The 24,735-nt window shown below is 36.8% G+C and overlaps 1 protein-coding gene across 2 annotated transcripts in view; it reads right to left on the reverse strand.

Annotated features, from left to right (window-relative positions):
* Window positions 1-1,543: 1,543 nt before the first annotated feature.
* The window catches only part of LOC134853841 (heterogeneous nuclear ribonucleoprotein R-like), a 31,876-nt gene continuing 8,684 nt past the window's right edge, over window positions 1,544-24,735 (reverse strand). Inside the window, exons 4-14 of one of the 2 annotated variants that reach the window (XM_063869775.1) lie at window positions 24,486-24,651; window positions 22,453-22,596; window positions 22,064-22,173; window positions 21,465-21,653; window positions 20,999-21,186; window positions 13,876-14,060; window positions 11,947-12,056; window positions 11,568-11,675; window positions 2,952-3,098; window positions 2,212-2,649; window positions 1,544-1,988 (exon numbers count right to left, since the gene is read on the reverse strand). In XM_063869775.1, coding sequence (XP_063725845.1) covers window positions 1,875-1,988; window positions 2,212-2,649; window positions 2,952-3,098; window positions 11,568-11,675; window positions 11,947-12,056; window positions 13,876-14,060; window positions 20,999-21,186; window positions 21,465-21,653; window positions 22,064-22,173; window positions 22,453-22,596; window positions 24,486-24,651 — 1,899 coding nt within the window. In that variant the 3' untranslated portion in view covers window positions 1,544-1,874. Of the gene's footprint in view, window positions 1,989-2,211; window positions 2,650-2,951; window positions 3,099-11,567; window positions 11,676-11,946; window positions 12,057-13,875; window positions 14,061-20,998; window positions 21,187-21,464; window positions 21,654-22,063; window positions 22,174-22,452; window positions 22,597-23,179; window positions 23,291-24,485; window positions 24,652-24,735 lie in introns of those variants that run through there. The other variant, XM_063869776.1, reaches the window with a different exon arrangement.

A 24,735-nucleotide genomic window follows, 5' to 3' on the forward strand; every position in this document is an offset into this window, starting at 1 on the left:
AATTACGGTGATTGAATAAATCAAATCTGAATTCAAAAATTAAGGAGATTGCAATAAATGAGACTAGCGTGTGACGCACCTCCGGTGCTTCGAATTTTCGACAACTCATGAAAAACCACATATATATTGGAAACCAGATCTGCAGGCTTTTAGTGTGCTCTGACAGCACCCAATTACTTTTTTAATTCCAATTGTCCGTCAAATCCCAAAAATGTCAAATCTCGTGAGCTACAAACATTCGAGTAGTCATTATTGGAGCCAAGATTCGCAACGACTGAGAGTACCCTGGCAGCTCCCAACTACAGGATAGGGTATTTCAAACTTTGAAGAAAAAAATTTCGTTTAAAATTCCTGAAAATTTTATGAAAAAAATCACAAAGTCATATCTCGAAAACTACAAGGATTTGAGCAGTCATAGTTGGAGGCAAGGTTCACAACCCCTGAGAGTATTCTGATAGCCCCCAACTACAGGGTTGGGAATTTTCTGTTTTGTAAATTATTTTGTAATTTGTGTTTACTGAAAATTTTGGAAAAAAAAATCACAAAATTCGTCGCACTCGTACACTGAAAGGATTTGATCATTCTTAATTGGAGGCCAAATTCGCAGCCCCTTGAGAAACCCTGACAGCGTCCCACTATTGGGCTGCTTATTTTAACCTCGGTGGAATAGCTATTGAATTCAAACTGGAAAATCGAAAAAAAAAATCTTAACCATTGCAATATACGATATAGCTTAAACGTGCAAAAATTCTTTCGTTAAACATGCAAAAATAATACGTTGAAAAAGCTTAAACATGGCGAGATAGTGAAGCCCGCATTTAAATATATAATAGATGAATCTAATTGCAAGAAAAAATAACCAGCTCTAAGTAACCTTTTTAACTCCTAATCTGCAAAGCTGCCAGGTCTGCCACCAAAAATACTACACCTCTTCATCAGTCGTGCCATCAGTTTGGTGAAACAACCTATTTTCGTCAGTTAACCCTCCCCCCAATCCTAGCCATTCCGAAGAGTCGACGTTTTAGAAGTCGTCTTTTCCCCATTTGGAACTATTTTAATTCATCCATTTTTGGACATCCAAAATTTGGACAAAATAATCCCTTCTTATTGTTGTGATTTGACGGAGCTCGGAAAAAATTGGTCGAACTAAAAAATAAAACAGAACTACACTACTTTCGGGTGTTTATTCTGAAATCTTAGACAGTTAAAATTCTGCAGCTTTGTCAATCCGACCATTGGCCCGTGAATTCAAGACGGCCATTAACTTTTTTGCAATTTATGTTAAATTTTCACCCAATTTCATTTACTGTTAAGTATTGATACTGTTACACTGAGTTTTATATCCGTCTGCTTTTTTGTTGCTGATTCTATGTATAAGGTTATTCAAAACTGGTGTCTATATGATTCATGCTTTACCCATTTCTGCACATGTTTTATCTCCATTTCTGACAACACCGCCTCAGGTCTGTTTCGTGATGCACCTTTTCTATAATATGGCTGTATCAGATCCACGAGATTTCTATGAATTGAAAATGCCAAATGCTTCCATTTTAGAATTAATTAAATTCTCTCGCTTTTTTAAAAAAAAATATTGCTAAGACAACGAGATGAAAACTTATCGTTTATTGCAACAAATATCAAAAACAGAATATCATAATTGTTTCAATACATTCATAACATCAATAATGAGAATTACTTCACAACAAAAACGGATAAATCGAAAAACAGACTTCTAATTATGTAGGACCAGGTAATAGCGAGCAGTTTAAAAGAATTCATTTGAGTTACTTTATACTTATAGCTACTTTGACACGATATCGTCAAAATTTTCTTTGATTTTTTTTAAATGTTTCACAGCTGACATTTGAAATTGTTTAAAACTGAGTGAACGAGCTCCCCAATTGCGAATACGTAGTCTGCATAGCAAATGAATTATTTCCACCGCCGCCATGCATTGAAGTGTTTCCTCCAAAACCTCTTTGCTTGTTCTGAAATTAAATAGATAAAAAACAGTTATTCTGCGCAGTGATTATGAGCAAACCTGATAATTTGCAAATACTTCCAGGATCTAAGCTTTTTTTGAGAAGGGAACTTTCATTTCCAAAAAACATGAAAATTGAGTTTTCCATAACTTACTTTCGCACCAAACAAATTGCCAAAAATCACATTAAAAAACTGATTGCGAAAAAAATGTAATGAATTCTCACTAACTTTGTAGACTCCAGATCCTCTTTGCAGCCCGTATGGATTGTATGCGCCCCCCTGCAAAGCTGCTCCGCCTCTGTCACCAAAAATACTGCCTCCTCTGTTCATCAGTCGTGCCCTGGTAAAACTACCTGCCCTCTCCATGGGGTTGAACATGCCCCCTCCTCCTCGACCACCACCCATTCCGAAACCCCGCCCTCCCCTTCCCATGCCACCGAAGCCCCCACCTCTACCACGGAACCCATCTTGACGTCCCATGCCCCCCATCTGGTAAGCATTCATTCCCCCCATGCCTCCTCTTCCTCTGGGGCGTCCTCCAAATGACCCACCCATCGCTCCGCCCCTGCCTCCTGGGTGCATTCCGGGTGCAAAATTTGCTCCCCCTCTCGGCCCTTTGATTGCCTCGACCATTCGCTTGGCGATTGGGGTAAGTGGAACGTGTATCTGGAAAATAAACATTTTATATTTTACCTTTCAATTTAAGCCCCATGAAACTTCGAACACCCACTCTATTTTCTAGAAGCATACTTTTCAGATCGATAGTGGCGGTTAAAACGAGCACGGATCATAAGGTTTAGACGTCGAATCTTCGAATTTTCGACAGAGAGGCAGAGAAGTATTTTTCGACAGAGAGGTCGAACCCAACAGAGAGCGATTTCATTTCCGCGCACCCGCCTCTGAAATCTTTCGTATAACTTAATTTTATAACTAGTTATTGATGGTATTATTGACGTTCGTTGACCTACCGTGACCTCCATCTGGCAGTCCTTGATGAACTGGTGGTTCTCCGCCTCCACTGCACTTTCAGCCCCACTCCTCTCCTGGTAGGTGATGAATGCATGCTGCCCCGTCTTATTGCACGACTTGATCACTCCGTGCTTCCCAAATTTCTCCTACAACAAGTCGCAAATAGTTGTATCCACTGTTATAACTACAAAAATAGCAAAAAGTTGGAGCAGAAAATATTAAACAACGTAGCCAACTGACAGTTGGAAAAGAGTAATGAACGCAAGGAAACTGAAAAAAAAGTAATGAACGCAAGGAAACTGACTTGTTTTTTCAAAAACCTTCAACTTTGGAATTTCGAGGAAAAAAATAGATGGCCTTGAAGCACTTTGAATTTGTAGAACAATTTATTTTGGACAAATTTTTGTTAAAATTAACCCAATTTGAGAAAACTGGATCAATATGTTAAATTTTTATTTCGCCGGGAAATCTGATAATTAATTTCCATTTTCGAAATTAGGATTCGATCACGTTTTTTGTGACCTTTACACTTTGGCTGTTCGATAATGGACTTTGCCTTCCTTTTAACAATAGAAATGCACTGAACTTAAATAGAAATCACAAGTCAAACCGAGAAATTTTCCCGAAAAAAAACCAGAAAAAATCACTAAGACCTATATAAGAGTACTCACTACGTTCATTACAAAAAAGAGAAAACCCACCAGTTAAGTTTAAGTCGAGATAAAACGCGGTGAAACCCTGTCGAGACATGATTTTACCCTAATTTTATCGAGACTTCTAAATTCTTAGGGATCTTGTCACAGAAATTACAGCAATGCAGTTAGCGCAGATGATTTTCAGCAACCTGTGGAATGTGGAACAAAATACTGATATCAAAATACTGATGTTCAAATATCTCTCGGGAATAATTTTGTTCGCTTATCGACAAATATATTTTTTGAAACGTAACCATCTGAGACGGTCGATTAGTAACAACCTCTTTGTCTCTATTGAGAAAATTAGTTCGAATCCCCAGCTAAGCACAAAACCATACAAAAATCGAGCTTTTAATTAACCAGAAATCGTTCGATCACTTCTCACAAAAATTTGCCAAATGCATGGGCCTAATTCATGTCGATGGGACAAATTTCGCAAGCAAAGTACCTTTTCAAGCAACCTTGAGGCATCAATTGTCTCGAAAACAAGCATCTACATGCAAACTAGCAGTCTCGGTAAAATACGTATCCAATTGAGGAAAAAATGAGCGAAAAGTTCACTTAAATGTGTTTTCGACGACCTCAATTTTTTTGTAAAAGCTGTTGAAGCAATGAAACTTTATAATATTTAAAATTGCTTTGATGGCTTGAATAAAAATGCAAGCACGGATAAGCAACCAGAATTTTTTAAACAATTCATGTGGCATTGATGGCTTGAATCTGTTGGCAAAGTTGCAAAAATATGTATTTCAAGTTGTATATCTAGAAGCTGCGCAAGCAATGATACTTCAAAACATTTCAAATCATTTTGAATTTGAGCAGGCTCGCAAAATTCAAGTTATGTTAAGCCGGCTATTGAAGATTGCATTGGTTCGCAAAAAGGCCGAATTATCTTAAGCAAGCCTTCTGTTTCTGTTAAGTGTTCTGAGGCCTTTAGTTTCCACCACATTAGTTTTGTTAGTTTGAAAAGATGTCAAAAATATATTTTCAACAATTTACTATAGCGATGACAGAAAATTGAAAGCTTGAATCGGTTCGCGGAAAAATTAAAAGCAGCAAAATTTTTAGACTTTTATTTGTTGTTTTGATAGCTTGAATCGGCTCGCAAAATAGGAACACTTATCCTGGGCGAGCTGCTCGAGCAACAAAACTTCGATAACAAGCAAAATGCTTGTTAGCATGAGTCAGTTCGCGTTAAGTTAGGCTATCTTGATAGAGCGATACAATACAAGCGGTGAAAAAATTGGAAACTTTAAATTAGTATGGATAGCTTAAAACGGTTGGCAAAAATAAAGCCAACATGAGCAATCGATCGAACTATGCGCCAAAATTTGAAATTTACACAACAAATGGATCATTTCAAATATATTCATGTTAAAATTATGGCAAACTGATCTGGTCCCTAACCCGGCTCAGGGGGGACTTTTCCGTAACGGCCTCCCCTTGGCTCAGGAAAAAGTTCTCAGCGCTGGGGATAGTACCTTCCCGTAACCGGAGAGGTTTAGCGACCTTAGAATCGAATCCCCAGTCTATTTATGGATGCCTCCAGTTAATTCCGGCCCAAAAAATGAAGTTTAAGGTACTTAACGAGACTTTTTTTGAATTTGGTTCAGTGACAGGGGGATTTTTCCGTTTAATTTTTTAAAGTGTCAATTTGACCCAAATTTTTAGTTTTTTCATCTAATTTTAAATTTTTTGGAAAGCCCTGACCATTTCCTTTCCGTAGACATCAAAATCGGATCATTTTAATCGGATCATTTTAAGATACTAACCCTAACTGTTTCAGATTTGGAGTTTCTTTAATTTCATTTTGTGGTTAATGTCACTAATCCCTGAAAAAGTATCCGAGTTGAATAAAAGATACCTCGTTGGAAAGCCCTATAACAGTGCTTTCCAGCGATACTATATAATCAAACTTTCAAAAATCTCGGTATCCCCATGTTCGGAAGGGTCGGGTCAGTATATACGGGTTGAAAAAGTAACTCGATAATCTAGTAGACTTGAAATGTGCAACTACCGTTCTTGTTGTTCCTTAATTGTAAATTTTGGCATATAGGAGTATTTTTACGCAAGCAACACGATTCCGAAGTCGTTTTAAACGATTTCCATTTTGTTGGGTCAATTTTGGCACTTTTTAAATTTTTGAAAACCGCTCCGGGCACTTCTTCGTTTTTTTTGAAACCTATCACCAATTTTTTGTTTTTTAACGATGTTGCGGCATCAATGTCATAAGTGGGCTTTAAACCTGAGTTACTTACCTTACCAACGATGTATCATACATGTAACAAAAAATTCTTTGTTGATCAAAATGTTTATTAAAAAAAATTGGAGTCTTTTACGTTTAAATCAGTTTTTTGGACAATTAATGGTGCCAATGTGTTGTCATGCATAAATAGAAGGCTTATGGGGATTCAAAACTGTGACAGTGTGTATGAAGTAACGTTTTGGATCATAACTGATAATCGAAATAGCGCCATCAGGCCACTTTCGCCCATTTCCTGTGTGAACTCATTTTACTGTTTCATGAACCAACTCAATTGTTTTTGTACCTTGAGGGTCACAGACACACTAAAATGGCCTCATTGTTACAATTCCAACAATTATAAGAGACCATGTTGAAGAGCTATCCATTTTTGACGTCAAGCCATTTTTGACGTCAAACGCTTCTTGCAAAAATTGGGGTTAAGCTTTTTTCTTCTTAATTTCAGGTGTTTCTTATGGTTGCGAACGTGTTAAAATGCTACTATATGATGTTTCAGACTAAGCAGGATCAACATACCATTTTTGATACAATAATGTAGTCACAGTACCTTCATGAAAATTTAAAAATCAACAAAAAAAGAAGTTTTTTTTTGAAAAAATTAGGCCAGCAGAAAAGTTGTGCTCTTAGAATGTTCAAGTTATAGTCTCAGGTTTACATATATAACGTCTACAATAAGACTAGAAGTATAATAACACAATTTGGCCCCAACCTATGAGCGGAGGTGGAAATTGTTTTAGAACTGATATATTTTTTTTCAAACAAATTTGGGAACAGCACAAATTTTTTCCCTGTATAAGATTTATTTTCTTGACTCAGACGTTACGATTCATGACCAAAAAAATTAGTGTCTGTACCATAGATGGGTTTAGACCGCAAAAACTAAGCAAAACTCATCGTATTTTCTTATATCGAAATTTATAAACAAAAACTGATGCAAGCCAGAACACTTTTTATGATTGTTTCTACTGATTAATGACTATGTATTGACTAAAATGTAGTAAAATTACAAAACGTATAATAAACACAAGATGCAGCAGACATGTTGGAATAAATTAGAAAACATCAAACAAAAATTTTTCTGAAGTAATTTTTGCTGTAAACAAAATTAGAGCAGCATACACATTTTTACCCTAGTTAGTTCAATTTATGTCTCAAGTTGCCAGAAAAACCCTATGAAATCCGACTAGGTGTTTAATGAATCAATAAGGTGCCGACCTATGAGCTTAAATGCCACTAATTTGCGATATTTTTTTTTCAACTCATTTTTTTCACAGCAGAAAACATTCCCGTGTTTAAGATTATCATTATTCTTTCAAAATGTACTACACATCATGGAGATGACGATATATGATCTTATATTACAGTGTTTGTCCCATAATTGGTTGTAGATAACAAAACGGAACATAAATTGGTCTGATTTTCCCATATAGTAACTTATAAGTAGAATCTAATATAGCAGATTATTTTTTTCTTACTTCTTATACTTATAAGTGAATATATAGTGATTAAAAATGTTTTAAGTTGAATAATGTATATTAAAATACAAAATGCAGCATATATGTCGAAGTAAATTAGAAAACATGAAAAAAATCTTTCTGAAGTACCTTTTCTGTAAAAAAAAAATTGGAGCAGCAAAAAAAATTTTCCCCAAAGTTAGTTCATAGTATTTTCTCAAGCTGCCAAAACAACCTATAAAACTCGACTAGGTAATAAACCAATATGGTGCCAATCTTTGAGCATAGATGGGACTAAATTCAGATTTTTTTAAACTGATTTCTTACATATCTGTCAAAAAACAGAGCAGACTTCTGCAAAAGCAATTTGAGATATCAGAAAAATTATGAAAGCACGTGTTCATAATATATGAGGGTTTGTTTTGGGCTAGTCCGAAAAAATTAATTCGTAGGCAATTGAGATAGAGTTCATTATATTTGAAACAGAAAATCTCAATCGGGAAACTGGTGCTGACAAGTATTACTTGTGCATGAAATGCCTTGATCGGCTCTTTTCCAGTCCCCCCCTTGATTTTTTCTGAAAGTAATTATATGAAAGTCTATTTGAAATGACTTTTTATGTTAGAAACTGCAGTAAAACGTGTCAGCGTGAAAATGTGAACAGATTTCTAGAACATTTCCAATATGCAAATTGCCGCGTGAACAATTTTTGAACATCTGTTTTGTAATTTAACAAGGGGGGTGGGAAACTGGAAAAGAGCCCCTTGATCTTTGTTGTCAGTCACAACATCCACAATTCAGAAAACACGTCGAAAAAGAAAGCGGCGCTTGGTCAGAAGAGTTTATATGATTATAGAGTTTATATGATTATATGAAGCTCCAAAAATAAATTCAAATGTCGAAATAGTTCAGAAGTGCGCAACATCAAACACTGATCAGCTCCAAGTCTCAACCTCAAGCGGCCCATAGCGTGAGCGAGAAATAGTTGATGATACCTTGACCTATTGTAGCGCATGCAATGGTAATGGTTTAAGTCGTTCAAACAAACAGAGCTCACCTTGAAAACGTGCACCGGGTTGATAAACAATATCTCTCGATTATTACCAGGGTTATGCTCTTGGAAAACAGCGATTGGCGAGATGAAACCAATGGAAAAAGTACGTTTGTCTGCATGAAGAGTGTCTTATCGTGTATGGTAGAAGAGGTGGTCATACATATAAACTTGTTAAAGGACGAAGAGTTGTCCGAACACTGTCTGATCTACCAAGTACATAACAAAGGAGTTAGAAAAGCGAGTATTTATCGAGGAAATCAAAACTCCCCATGGAAAAATTGATTTCGCATTACATCTGACAGAGTTCAAGACATCTGCAATATTAGAGTGGCACAGAATTGGACATGATGTTATCATCCCGGAAAACGTCGTTTTAGTTTGTAGTCGAGTAAAGGATTGTCTTGTGCTAACGGAAGGTTTGAACAAGGTGTACAAGATTACAGAATGGATGAACCAATATAAAAGGGTGAGAGCCGAAAGCACGATGCAAAATTGGTTAAAACATCTCCAGCGCTTCGTTGACTTCTTGCTAACCAGAATCGAGTACGGCAGCAAAAACCCCTATCTCGACGTAGTTGTCATTGAGAAAGAGATAGCAAAGAGAATTAAGGCCCTCAACAGACCAAAACCGATCCGAAACAATATTCTCATTGATGGCGAAGGAGAACAGTTACCAGATAGCTACCTTGTCGAGATGGGCGGGTGCAACACAGGATTATTTGGAGGAAAAATTATCAGACATTGACAGCATTTCGGAAACTGACTACCGGGTAGTGCAGTATAACTTCCTAGCACTGTTGATTATGTATTCAGGATTAAGAGCTGGAACGATCATCAAAATCGAGAGGAACTATTTGCAACGAATGTTCTTTGATGAAGAATGCCAGGTGTTTGGCACGAAATTGATCCCTCCTGAAGTAGCGGAGCTTCGCATGGGCCTTGCACAATGACAAAGGATATATCTTATTTCGAAAAAAAGTCGGGCGCACACACAACAACTTCAAATTTTCTGGCAAAAAACTTTGAACCAAATGCTAAAAGACATTCTGGACAAGTATTTAGATCTGAGAACCAAATTGGAGCATGATCAAGAAGAGTACCTATTGTGTCCTCTTTCATTGAAGAACCCATCAGAGACACAACTCCTAAACGTCATGAAGAACTATTGGAGGATTCGAAAAACAGCACGCCACTGTGAATTTCAATGGAGACAAAATCAAAAAGGCTATGAGCACGCACTTTGCTTTAACAATTCAGGATCCAAATGCAATGAAAGCTATTTACGAACAAATTGGTCATTCCAGTACAGTTGCTAGAAACAACTATGAAATTGGCCGGAACACGTTTAAATCAAGCAAGTTCACAAGCAAACCATCGTAACAATCTGTTTATTCAGGAAAAGTTGTACAGAGACGCTTTTTTGATGAGCTTGATATTTCAGGGTGAGTTAAATTTGAAAAAAAACAACTCGGCGAAAACAGCTGATTTTTTGAATTTTGTTCACGGAGAAACTAATTTTTCACCAATAAACACGATTTTTGTTATTTCGATTTATCTATACCATGGATCATAGCACCTATATACTGATATTCGTCTAATATTTGTAACAAAAAATGGTTTTCATTATCGTAAATTCATTTTTTTGTAGAAGGTTTTGGGTCTCTGAAAAACCGGCACTTGGACTGAAAAACCGGCACTTTTTTCTCAACTTTTTCGAAACCGCATAGAATAAAGCTTTCTTATCATAAAGAAAAACGAGACCTCCAAAGATTGCAAAACCTTTTTCTGTGATTGCCGAGATCACATACGAACTCCTGGATATGTATCCATTTCGTCATTTTGAAAATAATTTTGACAAAATTTTGCGTGTCTTCTCTGCTTTTTTGCTAATTGGGTAATTTTCATCTTTAAAAATGATTAAAATTACGTTCATTTAGGATATAACTAATTTAACACATATTTGGCAAAATTGTTCTCAAAAAGTAACCTTTAATGTTGGTTTTGGTTTTTTGGGGGTTAACTTTACTAAAATTGATCAAAGGGACTTTTCCGATACTAAGGGGACTTTTCGGGGTGCTTAGGGAACTTTTCAGGGTACCGGGGTGTTTTTCGGGGGACTTTTCCGTTACTTAAAACCCCCGGCTCAGGGGACTTTTCCGTGTGGTAAGTAACGGAAAAATCCCCTAGAGCAGGACCACCCAATTTCGGTTGACTGATCTTACACCCAAACTTATTCCATCCCGCCAACTGCTTTAAAGGAGGCTTGTTTTCTTCGTTCTTGTCGTTCCCAATATTTTTGTCTTTCCCAATATATTATCCTGATTTTCTGAGTAAAATCGATCCAATTTCGTAATATAGAGAGTCGTCTAAATTGGGAAAGACCCTGTAGGTTTTGCAAAAAGTCGAAAAAACATAATTATTTACAAAACTTTTCAAAATTAAAAAGCTTTACGTTCTGTTTTTAATATGCGTGGTAGGAAAAAATAATTGCAAAAAAAAACTTTTTTAATTACTGGGATATGAGGAGGAAATAAAAAATGCACAAAATGCGATAGGAGCTATAAAAAATTAGACGAGTAATTTCAAATTTGGCAATAATGATTCAAACTTTTTGGTTTCATTTCATATCATTTTTCGTTTCGCCTTAGTACAATTGAACCCATCGCTATACTATCATCCTGTGCACATTTCTGGCTCAAAAGAGAAACTCTAGGGCAATATTCGGCGACCGAATGATTGATTTAGTGTCCCCTCTGGTTCAATGCTATATTGTACAGGTGTTAAATTTAGATGCAGTCGGACCAAACTAATTCGTTCTTAAAAGCAATAGCAGCTTACCCAATGCTAAGTTTATTATTTTTTCTTCGATATATTTTCCAATCTAGCCATAAAATTGTTTAGCTCACAAAACTGACTATATTTATTAAATTAGTTTAAAAAGCGCAGAGGGGAAACGGATTTGGTAAAGTACCACGGGAGAAGTATCTTAGCAATGACAACCAAACAAGTCTAATTATACTAACTTGTTTTCCATTACACTTATAATTCATTAAAGCAGACTAGAAATGTGGAAGATCTTGACTGGAAATCCATGTTTCACCTATAAGTATAACATAATAACGAGACCGATTGTGAGACAAAAAACTAACATGAAGGTCTCCTTGTGTGACGGAGTCGTTGAGTTTCGTTACTAAGATGACTGTTGACCTATTTGCCACTGCCTCGTCCGGATTGTCCAGAGGAATGGCCCAGTCTACCTGAAATTATACCAAAAAATGCAATTAAATCTTTAGTACGCAATTATCACTACAATCGTCATAATCAAACAAACTCGACTTAACTTTTTCTTCAAAAACCTCGAAGATCATTATAAAAGCTCGACTTAACTTTTTTCAAAAAGCTCAAAGAGGATTAAAAACGCTCGACTAAACTTTTTTATGATGCCCTTTAAGCAACTCATAATCACTGTTAACCTCAGCACTGTGAATTCGCTTCGTTTTGGTTAAATAGTATGGAATGAGTTGTGACCTTGAACTTGCGGTAGTTGTCCCATGCAGCGATAGAGCTCCTCTGGCTCATCAGTTTGCGTCTGGCGGCTGCGGCGTCAAAGTAACAGTCGAACTCCAGGAAACAGAAACCTAAACAAGGAATAACATTTGAAACCTTAAATCGAACCGGTGCTCCCACCACTTGTGATACAGTAACAGCATAGCATGGCACTGAAATTAACGCTGCTCGCTGAAACATGTTAAGAAATTTCGGAAAAAAGTCTGTAACGAAATACATTTTGACGAAAACAAGTCAAGGTAGACAATTACCAGCAGTGACACAGGCGAAGCTGCTGTTCGCACACAAAAGCAAGAAAACGGCAAAAAAGTTGTAAACAGCCAAAAACAAAATGAAAGAAAAAAAGAAAAGGTAAAATCTTGGAAAAAAACTCTTGCTATGTGGCGGAATCGAACCTCCCGGCCTTGAGATTAGGAGTGTCACATCCTAGCATTTCCGCCATGGTCATTTGGAATTATACTGACACTAGCCACGCACCAATCAAGCTGCTACAGATGCTATTAAATTGCCAATGCTCGGAAATGTACCAAGTGCCATAAAAGGAGCCTATTTACGACTTGGGTTAGAAAAAAGGTGCTTCGTAGTTTTACACTACGATGATTTAAAACCATATGAAACTTATTTTACGAAGCTGCAAATAAGGCGGCAAAAATCCAAATTTCGAATTTTATACAAAAAGATGAGATTGAAGCATTTTGAATTTCGGGAACAATTTAAAATTGATATTTTTATTTTTCGATAAGATTTACTCTCTTTTGTTTTTGATAAAAGTAGCCTATTTTGAGAAAACTGGGTCAAAAGGTCATTTTGCGTACTGCTGGAAGTAGTTCAAGTTTTTTTGCGCCTTTTCTGCTTTCATAAATCGAGAGCGCATCGCACCTGTGTCTTCCTTTTAGCAAATGAACTGGAATTTAACTTCAAAAAAAATCAAAAGTCAAACCGCAGATCAACTTTGGTGCGAATAAATTTCAAGACTTTTTCATGGAAATTTTTTTCTAAAAATTAGGCTGCACCTCTATAATTGAACTACGTTCATCACTCAACATTGTCAAACAAAATTGAGCTAAAGTCTTGAAACTCAATATTTTCTAGCTCTCATAACTTACATTAAATTCGATTTCCCTTCTGCGCTTAATGAGATGAACGCATGCATAACAACATAGCATAAAAGAAACTTTCTGAGCCGGAAAAAAAGCAAAAATGGAATAAATAGCCAAGACAGTTATATCCAAGAAAATAGCCAAGACAGGAAAAGAGCCAATGAACGCAAGTAAACGGAAAAAAAACTAACTTGTTCCTTGAAAAATCTCAGCTTTCGAATTTCAAAGAAAAGAATAGATGCCTTTAAAGCCCTTTGAACTTCAAGAAAAATTTATAATTGGCACTTAGTTGTTAAACCGGACGGTTCGAGACAACCGGATCAAAAATATTTTTTATGCTCGGAATGTTTGGTGAAAATGTGATATAACTCGAACAGAAAAGAAAAATAACTTTATAAACGCAAAATATGCGTCTAGAATACGAGTTAATTTCCTTCGCAACTACGTTATATATACAAAAAATGAAAATCGTATTATAATCGTATATTTGCATGTTTTATTGACTAGTAAATATTGCAAAAATCTTTGCAATTAAAAATATGCGACTGGCGTTGGAAAAAATGGACAAACTCAACGCTTCGGTCCCAAGCTCGCTTCTCTAAACGACTTTTGAAGCAACAATACAAGCTCAACTTTTTGCCATTACCATTTTGTTTTTGGAGAGCGTAATTTTAAGTCCTTTACATGCAATTTATTTTACTCATAACAATGAAAGCTTCCAAAACGCAGAGGAAATTTCCTCGAAAAAAATGTTCAAAAACAGATTCCGTTAAAGAGTGATGATTTGAACCTCTGTTTTGACCGTTAAGAGAAGACACATCATCTGGTTCCTGAATGACGACATCTGTGAGTTTTTCCACCTCCTGGGAGAAGGCGGAGAAGATCTGTTCACGTGTCTTGTCCTTGGGAATGCCGCCCACGTAGAGCTTGGTGAATTGCACGTTCAAGTTGCACACTATCTTCCGGCCACGAATTCTGAAAAGAGAGAAAACAATTAATTCCTCCGATTAAATTACTTCGCATATTAAATTATAAGCAACAACAAAGATGCTGAATTACCATTTGAAGTCACTTGCTCTAGTAAGTGAAAAAAATGTTAGGAAAAAGAAAAAATCGAAAAGAGAAAAGGATCTTCTGAAAAATTAACCTACTGCACAAGGCTTTCTCCTGAGTGAATTAATAATCAGCCCACTTAAAAAACGTGGAAGGACGTGAATCCCAAAGAACCACAATTACTTTGCTTGCGAATGAAAGAACCTGAAAAATTTCCAGATTTGCAGACAAAAACAGATGTAGGAATCCGCCAATAGAGACTTGGAGCTAAGGGGAAAAGTAAGTGATTTCTTCGATGCAATGCTTTCGAATCTTTTTGCATGGAAGCAATATCTTGATTATATCTTGAAGACAAAATTAGAAAACTTTCAGTGCACTGCAATTTTCCAAGTCATGAAAATTTTCAGCGCACTGCAAGTACATAGAAATAATGAAATAAGATACACCGGAATGATGAAAGAATAATTTTTGAATTAAAAAGGAAGAATTTGCCATGATGTAAATACGCAGAGCACATTATTCAAAAAGCCCATATGTAGAAAACTATAACATAATGTGATTATATTTAATTTTTTAGACCATCCTGCATTTAAAAAAAAACGATTCGCCAATGTCACTGAAGAAGAAACCATGTAATCAGTGAAATGTGACTGTAATTAACTTCAGAACCTGCAAGAAACATGAAAGCAACCGATGGAAGCGACTTTGATTTCAGACAATATTTCAATTCTTTCGGAGGCTGTTCAAATCCTTCCTTCCTTGTATCTTGTCAAAGACTTTCGACAAACTTAATCAGTAGAATCAAGAAGATAAAAAATAGAAGAAAACAATTTTCACAAAACTCGAACTAAGTGAAGATACTTAGTACTATTACTGCATAAACATGCAAGGAAAACTGATGGAAGAAGACTGATAGCCAAGACAGAAAAAGAGTCAATGAACGCAAGTAAACGGAAAAAAAACCAAAACATTGTAGAATTTGTCAATGATGAAGAAACAATTTTATCTAATCAATTCATATCACAAAAAACTCTGTTGTTTTTACTTTACACGGGATCGGGTTGGGCTCGATCGTCTCCAGGCCTAGTAACTTCGGGGATCCACCCATAGGTCGAAGCCATAGAAATGCAGGGTTAAGTAGGACAGTTGAAGTGACAGGAAGTGTGGCGTGCAAGGGAGCAAGTTGGGCACAGAGGGGAGCTGCCTAGTCGGGAAATTCAGTTTAAAAGCCTGCTATAGCTGGACCAGAGTTCGGAGAGCTTACAGCGGGTATTTCTGGTGGGATTGTTCTGAGAGTTCAATTTTGGGTGGAGGGATACAAATTCGGCAAAGGGTGGGGTTTCGGCAAAAAACTTGGTTACTTGCTTTGTATGGTTGCGTTTTAAAATACGTTAAAAAATTCAAAACAAAGGTGGAGATTTCGTCTTGGTTATTTACAATCTACGGCGGATTTTCGTTAAGCGAGTAGTTAAGTACATACTCACCAATTTCTTATGGCCGTATTTGGCGAGGTAGAAGGGAATGCGAGTAGAAAAACTGTTAGGGTGCTGGGAACAGTACGAAGAGATGAAAAATTCAGTGATTGGCGGTTTTTGACGTTTAAAATTTCAAATTCACTATGCAGGTGGGCAGCGGATTTCATTAGGGTGAAGAAAAAACACGTAGAGCATCTGATTCACTGAGGTGTTACACACACCGTGAGACCAAATAGGGGAGGCGTAAGCTAGTTTGGGTTCACTTAGTTCCAAGACAAAAAAAGGATTACTGATACTTTAGGAATGAAAATTTAAGTTTCGAGAAGTATAAAAATCGCATCGATTTTCTAGGTAGCCTTTTAACGAGTTAGATGCTTTCTCGGTATCAAAGCTTCGGGAGAATTGATGAAATTGGTGCGCATATGAGGTGAGGTAAAAACTCTCTGGAAGGGGAGGGGCGTTCTGACCGTTGAAAGTAAAAAGAATGCGTGGTAGCACTGAACCCTGCGGAGCTCCACAGCGAATTATGTCATGGTGGATGACTGTGATGGCAAGTGCTGGCTTGACGCCCAGTCACATAGTTGCTGATCCAGCCCACTAAGTCTCTTGGGAGCAGTGTGTTATGAACAAGTTCCACGAGTGTGCGATGACACACCAAATCGAAAGTGTTTAAAAGGTCCAACATAACAAGAACAGTGCGTAAGGAATGGCCATTATGATTGTAACCGTTTGTGACGTAAAATTGAAGGGTTCACAGTGCAGTGGTAAAGGAGTGAATGGTCGGAAACCAAGTTGATGCTTGGTGTTTGGTAGATGTTTAGTAAAAATGGTAGATGAGCCTCTCTCAAGTTTTAATTGCTGGACAATTAATTGATATGGTCCTGTATGATGTTAGCAGATTAAGGTCTTTATCTGCTTTGGAAAAAGGTAGGATTTTTGATTTTTTTTTTCACGTTTGAGGGATTATGTTCTCAGACAGCGAGGAATAAAAAAAGAACATTTTAGTGCACGGCTAGAGGACACCAGTGTTTCAAGTGGATATTGCATAGGCCATGGCTTGGGAGAAAAGTAGCGTCGATAGAAGGAGCGAGATTGGCTATCTTACGTCTTGTACGGAGTAGTTAATCTGAAGTGTGAGTATATCTTGTTGGTTACTGAGGGACTTTGAGTCAAATTGGATTGGGTGATTAACTTTTACGGGCCCGGATGCGTGTAGAGAGCGCATCACTGCAAAGTTTCTGGCGCCAGTGGATAACCACAAGTCTGTAGGAATTGAGGCCATTTATCTTCTTGGTCATTTGCTGTCTGTTTAAAAACTTATATACGGTTGGGATGTTTGTTCACGGTCATTCAAGAGAATTTAATTGTCATTTTAGCACCCTATTCTGATGCTAGAGAGGAACTTTCCTCAGAGAGAGACCGGGTGGTGTGGATCAAATGGCCAGCAGGGATATGGCGGTGTGCTTTTCAGAGGACTACGATCCGGAGAAATCTCTCGCCTGTGGTGGTAATAAGAAATGGTGCTAAATCAGAGGCCCGCCTCAATCTACACGGTAAAACCTTTCAAATCACCTTACGAAAAAAGATGTAGGTACTTTTGGGACTAAAAATTAGCTGTTCATTTCAGGGTAGAGGAACAAGTTTGGGGAGGTGATCAAATCTTAGGGATTTAATCGGAGAACAGGATGCAGAGAGTAAAAGTAATTGTGACGCCAGTGAAAAGACGGGAGAAAAGTTTTGAGTAACGCGTTGAAAGGTAATCTGGTTTGATTTTTATCGTTTAAGTGAATTTGGTAGTTTCAATACTGAGAGTCTGGCCGCTTTGATATTTTTCTATATTGAAGTGCCAAAGTTTGAGTAGGCGTTTCCATACCATAGAACAAATGCGTCGCCAAACTCAATCAGATCAGCGAGGTATACGGAGTAACTGGATCTGGAGAGGATGTACAAACTGCATATACGGAGTATAGATGCATTGACTATGACTGCACTTAGGTACACATAACCTGCATGTATCCATAACTAGTGTTTAACTCTTCGTATTGTAGGGATTTATGAATTACAAACAATAAGCCATCAGCTTCTATATTTTCTGAGTCTTGGCAGATAATAACCAAGGAAACCAATGGAGGGATTCCGACTTTGTTTTCTCACATTAGTTTCTTAAAGGACTGCGATATGGAATTCGATTTCAATACTTCGCCATGTAGATGAATGAATTGAAGGTTAATGATTTACTGGTTTTATCATTATTCAGTACAATTTTAGACGAAACAATTGAATATAGACTACCTATTTACCTATCAAGACAATCAATCATCGAGGCAGTCCGTTCATGATTTCGTATAATTTCCCAAAACGCTTAAAGCTAATATTGTTTCAAAACTGTGATTCAGCTCTAATCTACAACAGCACTAGTCTAATTGTGAAGAGAAGATGAATGGAATAGAAGCTGAATTGGCAACTCAGGAATTTTTTGCAGGTTAAGTTATTTTGATTCCGCGAAACCCTTCTCACTTTTCTTTGTTACAATTTCAACTGCCCCATCTACAATTTCAACTGCGATAGCAATGAAAAATAGCAAACAGACAAGAGTAGATGGAAAACAGTCAATGAACGCAAAGAAACAATAAAAAATGACCTATTTTTTGAAGAAACTTCCACTTTCGAAATTCTAGCCAAAAAACATATGGCCTTCGATATTTATCGCTTTGATTTTCAAGAAAAATTTGTAAAAGGCCCTTTTTAGATAAAATTAACCCAATTTGAGAAACTGGATTACTAGGAAAAGTTTTTATTCCGCTGGGAGATCTAATTGAATTCCACTTTCGAAACTAGAAACCAATCACATTTTTTGCGCAAATTCAGCTTTCATAATTAGAGAGTACATTTGCATACCTTCTAGCAAATGAACTTAAATTGAACTCGAGAAGTGCACTTATATCTAAGGGCATCACCATGCGTATTTATATGTGGATCCGCATATAACACGCGGCTTTTGTTATAAGAGCATTTTAGGACTGAAAAAACGGACAAAAATTATCACGGCCTATAAAGAGCTTGAACTACGTTCATCGTCTATTAATCAGAAGCAACGAGTGAATGCATCTATTTTAAACATGGTTCTACGGCCACGCAAGGGCAAAGCCGACCGTAAACAAAAGACACGTTCATCATAAACACATTCATATTCATCAAAAACATTCGCAAACACCAGCCAGAACAAGAGAAAAAGCAGCTTTTTCAAGTGAAAATTAAAAAAAGAAAAAAATCTCGCATGAGTAAGTAAAACTTTGCTAGATATAGGAGTCGACCCTGCGACTTCGAGATTTGGAGTAATACGCCCTGCCCGCTCGGCCACGATCGTTTAACAACAGACAAACACTAGTCGCGAATTAAGCAGCTACAAATGCTAATAAAAAGCCAATGCGATGCAGCAAAAGTGGCATAAAATATAATTGAACACAATTTGGCAAGTAATAAATTAGAGTATAGCAAACTAAAGGCATCCACGTTAGCTTTCTATGAATTCAATTCGAAAGCATCCAGCCAAATTGTATAAATTGAGCATTTTAAAAAAATGCGTGATATATCGAGTAGGAAAATTTTTGACATCGAGTTTTTTTTAATTAAAAAATGATGTAAAAAGTAGCTCGTTACAGTTAATTTGATGAATTCATGGAGGGCGACGCTGCGCTTCTAAAACGCGACAAAAAAGCAGCTTTATAAAGTAAAATTAAAAAATAAATAAGCCTCGAATTGGTAGAACTTTGCTACAAATCGGATTCGAAACTGCGACCTCGAGATTTGGAGTCTCACGCCCTGCCATCTCGGTCACGAATGCTTAGCAATCGGCAAACACTACTCGCAAATAAAGAATAAAGATACGCTAATAAATTGCCAATGCAATGCGGCAAAATAGGCGCCAAATACAAATAGACACTATTTTGCAGGTAATAATTGGGAATATAACAAACTGAAGGCATCCACACTAACTTTGCATGTAGCAAATCGCAAAAGATGCCAGATATATTGTGAAGAGAAATTTCTGAAATGGGATTTCTATTTTTCCACTGCTGTTTGAAGCAAATCGCTTTTTCGGTTCATTTGATGAAGAAAAACGCATCAACTGTGTAAACTTATTACTATTCGATTCGAATGTCAAAGCCCAAGCTATCAAAAAGCCGCAAAGATGCCGCCACCAAAAGTGGCACTAAAAATTGCTACTTGGAACAAAAAAAAGAAAAGCCGTACTATTACACTACGCTCACTAAAGTTCAAGGGTGAAAAACTGCATCAACGATGTTTAAAGAATACTAATCGAATTTCAAAGCATATGCTATCAAAAAGCCATAAGTGTTACCAAATGTTTGGCACTTTGGTTGGAAAAAAAATAATAGTCCTAACAAAACCAAACTTGCACGAAATGTTTATTCGTTGAAATTGTGAGTCTTCTATTTTTTCGAGATAATTATTTTTATTCGCGATCAAAACCCTGACTTTACCTGCAAAACAAATACCAAACTTGAAAACTTAAATAAAAATGCAACTTGGTACAGAAAATTAACAGGAATCTTCAATTTAAGATAAACAAGGAGCTTCACATAGAAGCTTTACTTCGCAAGCACAGGCATTATCCTGGAAAAAAATATCACAACGGCATAAAAGGGAAAAAAACGCATGACAACGGCACAAAAGGACAAAACGAGCACATTCCTTCGAAGAAAATCGACTTCGAAAAATTTCAGGGCGAAGCTGCGCTCCGCAAAGATTATCGAGAACACGACAAAAAGCAGCTCTATAATCGGCAATAAGATAAATTAGAAATAAACATCAAAGTAGTAAAAATTCGGCTACGTGCCCAGTTCCATCCTGTGACCTACAGGTTATGAGTCAAACGCACTAATCACTCAGCCACAGACACTTAACTAATCAAAAACAGTAGCCCCAAATAAAGCAGTTAACAGATGCTACGAAATTTCCAATACTAGCCGAATTTTTGCAAGGAGCACTAAATAGACCAACACAGTTTTCGTGGAGCCAACTTAATTCAAAAAACTTCAAGAAATATTAAGTAATAGATTCCAATAAAACAGTTTATGTTATATAACCGATAACATCGTGAATCAATTAGATAACTCAGTTTCCTGTCTTCAGTCTTCAGCGAACCTTTAAAACCGTGTTTTTTCAAGACCAAGACTTCGTTTCACTATTTATCATCGCAGCTCAAATTGCAACTGAAAGGGATTCAGTATGAGTTATCACTTGACCTCTCATCTGACATTTGCACTTTTTAATTTAGCGTGGGATTTCATAATATTTTCAAATCCAGAGTATCCCCTTGAGCCTTCGGGGGTCGAAACAAACAAATATCTTGTCTCGTACCTATAGTTGGCATATGTGTTCACTGCATTCTTGGCCGACTCCTTGTCGCAGAAGGTGACGAATCCGAAGCCCCTGTTGTAACCCTCCTTGTCTACTATCACTCTTAACTCGTAGATTTTTCCGCACTTCTCCATCAGGGGAATCAACTCATCTTCGTACAGATCCTCGGGCAACTTGCCCAGAAACACCTGCAGAACAAAACATGTTCCAAATTGTGGGTCTTCTGTCTTATCTTTTCTATCTTTTTGTTTCATCTTTTGATCGTTTGAAACTTGAATTAAAACTATTTTGTGATTGGCTAAATTTAAATGAAGCCAGAGGATATCTGAAACCTAATTTCACACAAAAAGCTCATTACACGTTTCTGTAATCTCTTTCCTCCCGAATAAATCTACAATACGACCAACGGTTTTTGACAATCAAAAAGTGAAGATTATTAAAAATCTACAACAAAAATAAGTTCAACCTCTACTCCTTGCGTGGGTTTTGGCCCAGTCCAGTCAGGAGGGGGTCCCCCGTATCTCCTGAGAGAGGGCGTCACTTCATGGGGGTATCCAGTCCTGGCCAGAATTGCACTCATCGCGTCCTCGTTCGGACCACACTTGATAGCCATCGGCTGGAACCCCCCACCGCCCCCATACATTCCCATCGCACCCTAGAAAAAGGAAATAGCATTCAACAAAAAAATCACAATTAATATCCCAGCTCAGCTTTTCATTGCAAATCAAACGTTTGTTTTTGGCAGATAAAACCTTCGCTGAAATTTTGCTAGGGAAGGGATGTTCCTAAAAGGCTTTGAATGTTATGATTTTAAATTTTAGTTAAATATAGACAATATCTAAATCTAAAAACAACGATCGGTTCCGGAATCAACGTAATTTTGATAAGCACTAAGTTAAAACCACTAAATTTTGGATTGCTTCTGATCGATCGATTAATGCTGATTTGCAATTATCATTATCGGTGATGACCGATATTTGGAAAATCGCTCATCAGCGATTATGATAATTGCAAATCAGCAAGCTCAACGTTTATTCCGAAGGTTTCTGCCTCATTATGATTTACCTGCTGATGGTGCATGGAACCCATTCCTCCCATTCCGTACATTCCCCCTCCTACCGCTCCCCCTCCCATGTCACCAACAGCATCGTAATCCATCACTCCATACTCGCCACCTAAACACAGTCACGATTATTGAAAACAACTATCGCTTTTTTACTACTTCTTAACAACATCTGTAACTTTAACAGCAATTTCATAATAAATAGTTCAATTTTCTCTTCTCAAACTGACCATTAATTATCACAATCGTTTTTCAAAATTTCGCGTTTAAAATTACTAAAAGTGTTACATTATTTATCAATGCTTTGAAAAAATAAAGTTTCACAATAAATGATGAAAACTATAGACAAAATGATCTCTAAATATATATTGAAAATGATCGAGACTGCAACCTGAGGCTTCGTAGCCTCCCCCGACCATTTCCGGCTGGGGAGTGGCGTATTGGTCGGTAGTCTCAAACGACGTCATTTGAGCACCGCCTCCCATTGCTTGCATTGAAGTGTCTTCTGAGAGTGACACTTCCGTCTTCGGTGTTCCTGAGAATGAAAAAGTATTCTTCAGTTTTTTTTTTCATTTATAGCGGAGTAAAGAAAAAAATTACTTTGTTCAATTGTATAAGTATGAAAGATATGCAAACAATGTCAAAATTAGGCATTATAATTATATCTATCAAAAGTTATACAACAGAAGTACAACGGAATGTGTCAAGTCCATGAATCAGTTTCAGGGTAATTAAAAAGCCAGTTCTTCTACCGTTAGCGACTTTTTAAAATATTTTAAAACTTCTATACTCGTGATACATTTGTCATGAATTTTGGCATGCCAGTTAACGGCACAATTAAAAACTCATTCCATCTCCATATACTGTCTCGTAAAATCAATAATTACACTGCAAAATGATTGTTTTTATCTGTTGGAGGGGGAAGAAAAAACCAAATAGCCAAGAAACACTTCTTAAAATATTGCTTCAACATACGGATATTCTTAAAACCTGGACCAACTCATTTTTTTAAAAAATCATTATACAAACTTAAAGCCTGAGTAAAACAAATTTTATTGATAACACAGATATAACACATACTTTGTTGATAACACAGATATGAAACCAGAAAACAGTACCTGTATAAAGGCTGCCATCTTCTACAGAAAAAATTACCAACAGAGGATTACGAAATAGTTTATCTTTCGAGCTAAGAAGAAATAATGAATTCTTTTCATATTAATTCTGCTCCTGGTGATAAAAAAATGTGAATTGGTTAACGGGCACAACTTTTGCTCTTGTTCTGATTTCAAATAGAAACAGAAACATGAATTATTTTATTGCGTTCACAGAATGTGACACCGCCGCCACCACAAAAGAAATATGTTTTTATTCCCTTGCAAAAGGAAGGGAAATGCTATTGGAATAATTCGTATAACGTTTTAAGCATTGAGAATCGAAACGACTATTCTCATTCAATGCGAATAATAACGATTCCTCTCGTAAAGTACGAGCATACGAAACACTCTTCTCGTAAAATACGAATGTACGAATAGAGAATACGAAGTTAAGAAGTAACTTCTCATTTGATACGAAAAGTGGTACGATTTCCCATCTGAGTATAAATAGAAGCTCAAAACTACGGGAATTCATTCCCAACAATTTCTCTTCTAACACCAACACCACTCTCTTCTACCACCCCAACCAATCTCTAAAATAATATCTACTCTCAGTAAAAATATCTCTAATCTCACCGTTAAAATAGATATTGAGTCAAAAGGCAACTTGCTGTAAATTCATACTAACTTCTTTTTTAATATAGCATTTCTCAGCGAATTTTAGATTTACTTTCTAAGATAGAAAGTAGAAAGGACCCTTTACTCCTAGCAAGCGTTTTGTCCGACGTATATAGTTTTTGCTAGCGTAATACTCTCCCCGAAGAGCTCAAAATATCAAAACATAGCCAATCGAAGATAGGAAAGAGTAATGAACGCATGTAAAGTTTCGAATTTCAAAGAAAAAAATAGATGCCCGTTAAGCTCTTTGAATTTCTAGAGCAATTTATGATTGGCGCTTTTTTGATAACATGAACCCAAATAGAGAAAACTGGATGAATAGGTAAAGTTCTTATTCCGCTGGAAATCTATAAAATAATTTCCACTTTCGAAACTAGAAATCGTTCACGTTTTTTCTCGCCACTTCCACGTTCGTATTTGGAGAGAGTTATTTACGTCACTTTTAGCAGATTAATTTCAATTGAACTCAAAAAAGGCATCATACCTAAGTGCATCAATATTTGAAGACTTTTCCTGAGAAAAAAAAACAGCAAGACCTATATAAGAGTCTTCACAACGTTCATTACTCTTAATATTGGTCTTTTCCCGTCTACATAGAGGGTCTGTCTTAATGCTAGTTATTGATGTTGGATCTGTGTGTCTCAATTACCTTTGTAGCTTTGTTTAATGAGTCCGAGGAGAAAGGCACTCCTGTTGTTGATAGTGTTGAGGTTGCTATTCTGGAAAGTGTTCAGCACCTGCATCGCCTGCTGTTCCCCCATCTCCCGGAACGCATCTATCACCTGGTCACTCAACTCACCCGGTAACATCCCATTCTGCACAGCAAAAAAACAACATCATAAAACACTACACTAGATAACATTAGTTTTGAGCTAAACACAGCTTTTACATAATAGATT

The sequence above is a fragment of the Symsagittifera roscoffensis genome, chromosome 9 (assembly GCF_963678635.1).
Source record: "Symsagittifera roscoffensis chromosome 9, txSymRosc1.1, whole genome shotgun sequence".
NCBI classification, from domain to species: Eukaryota; Metazoa; Xenacoelomorpha; order Acoela; family Convolutidae; genus Symsagittifera; species Symsagittifera roscoffensis.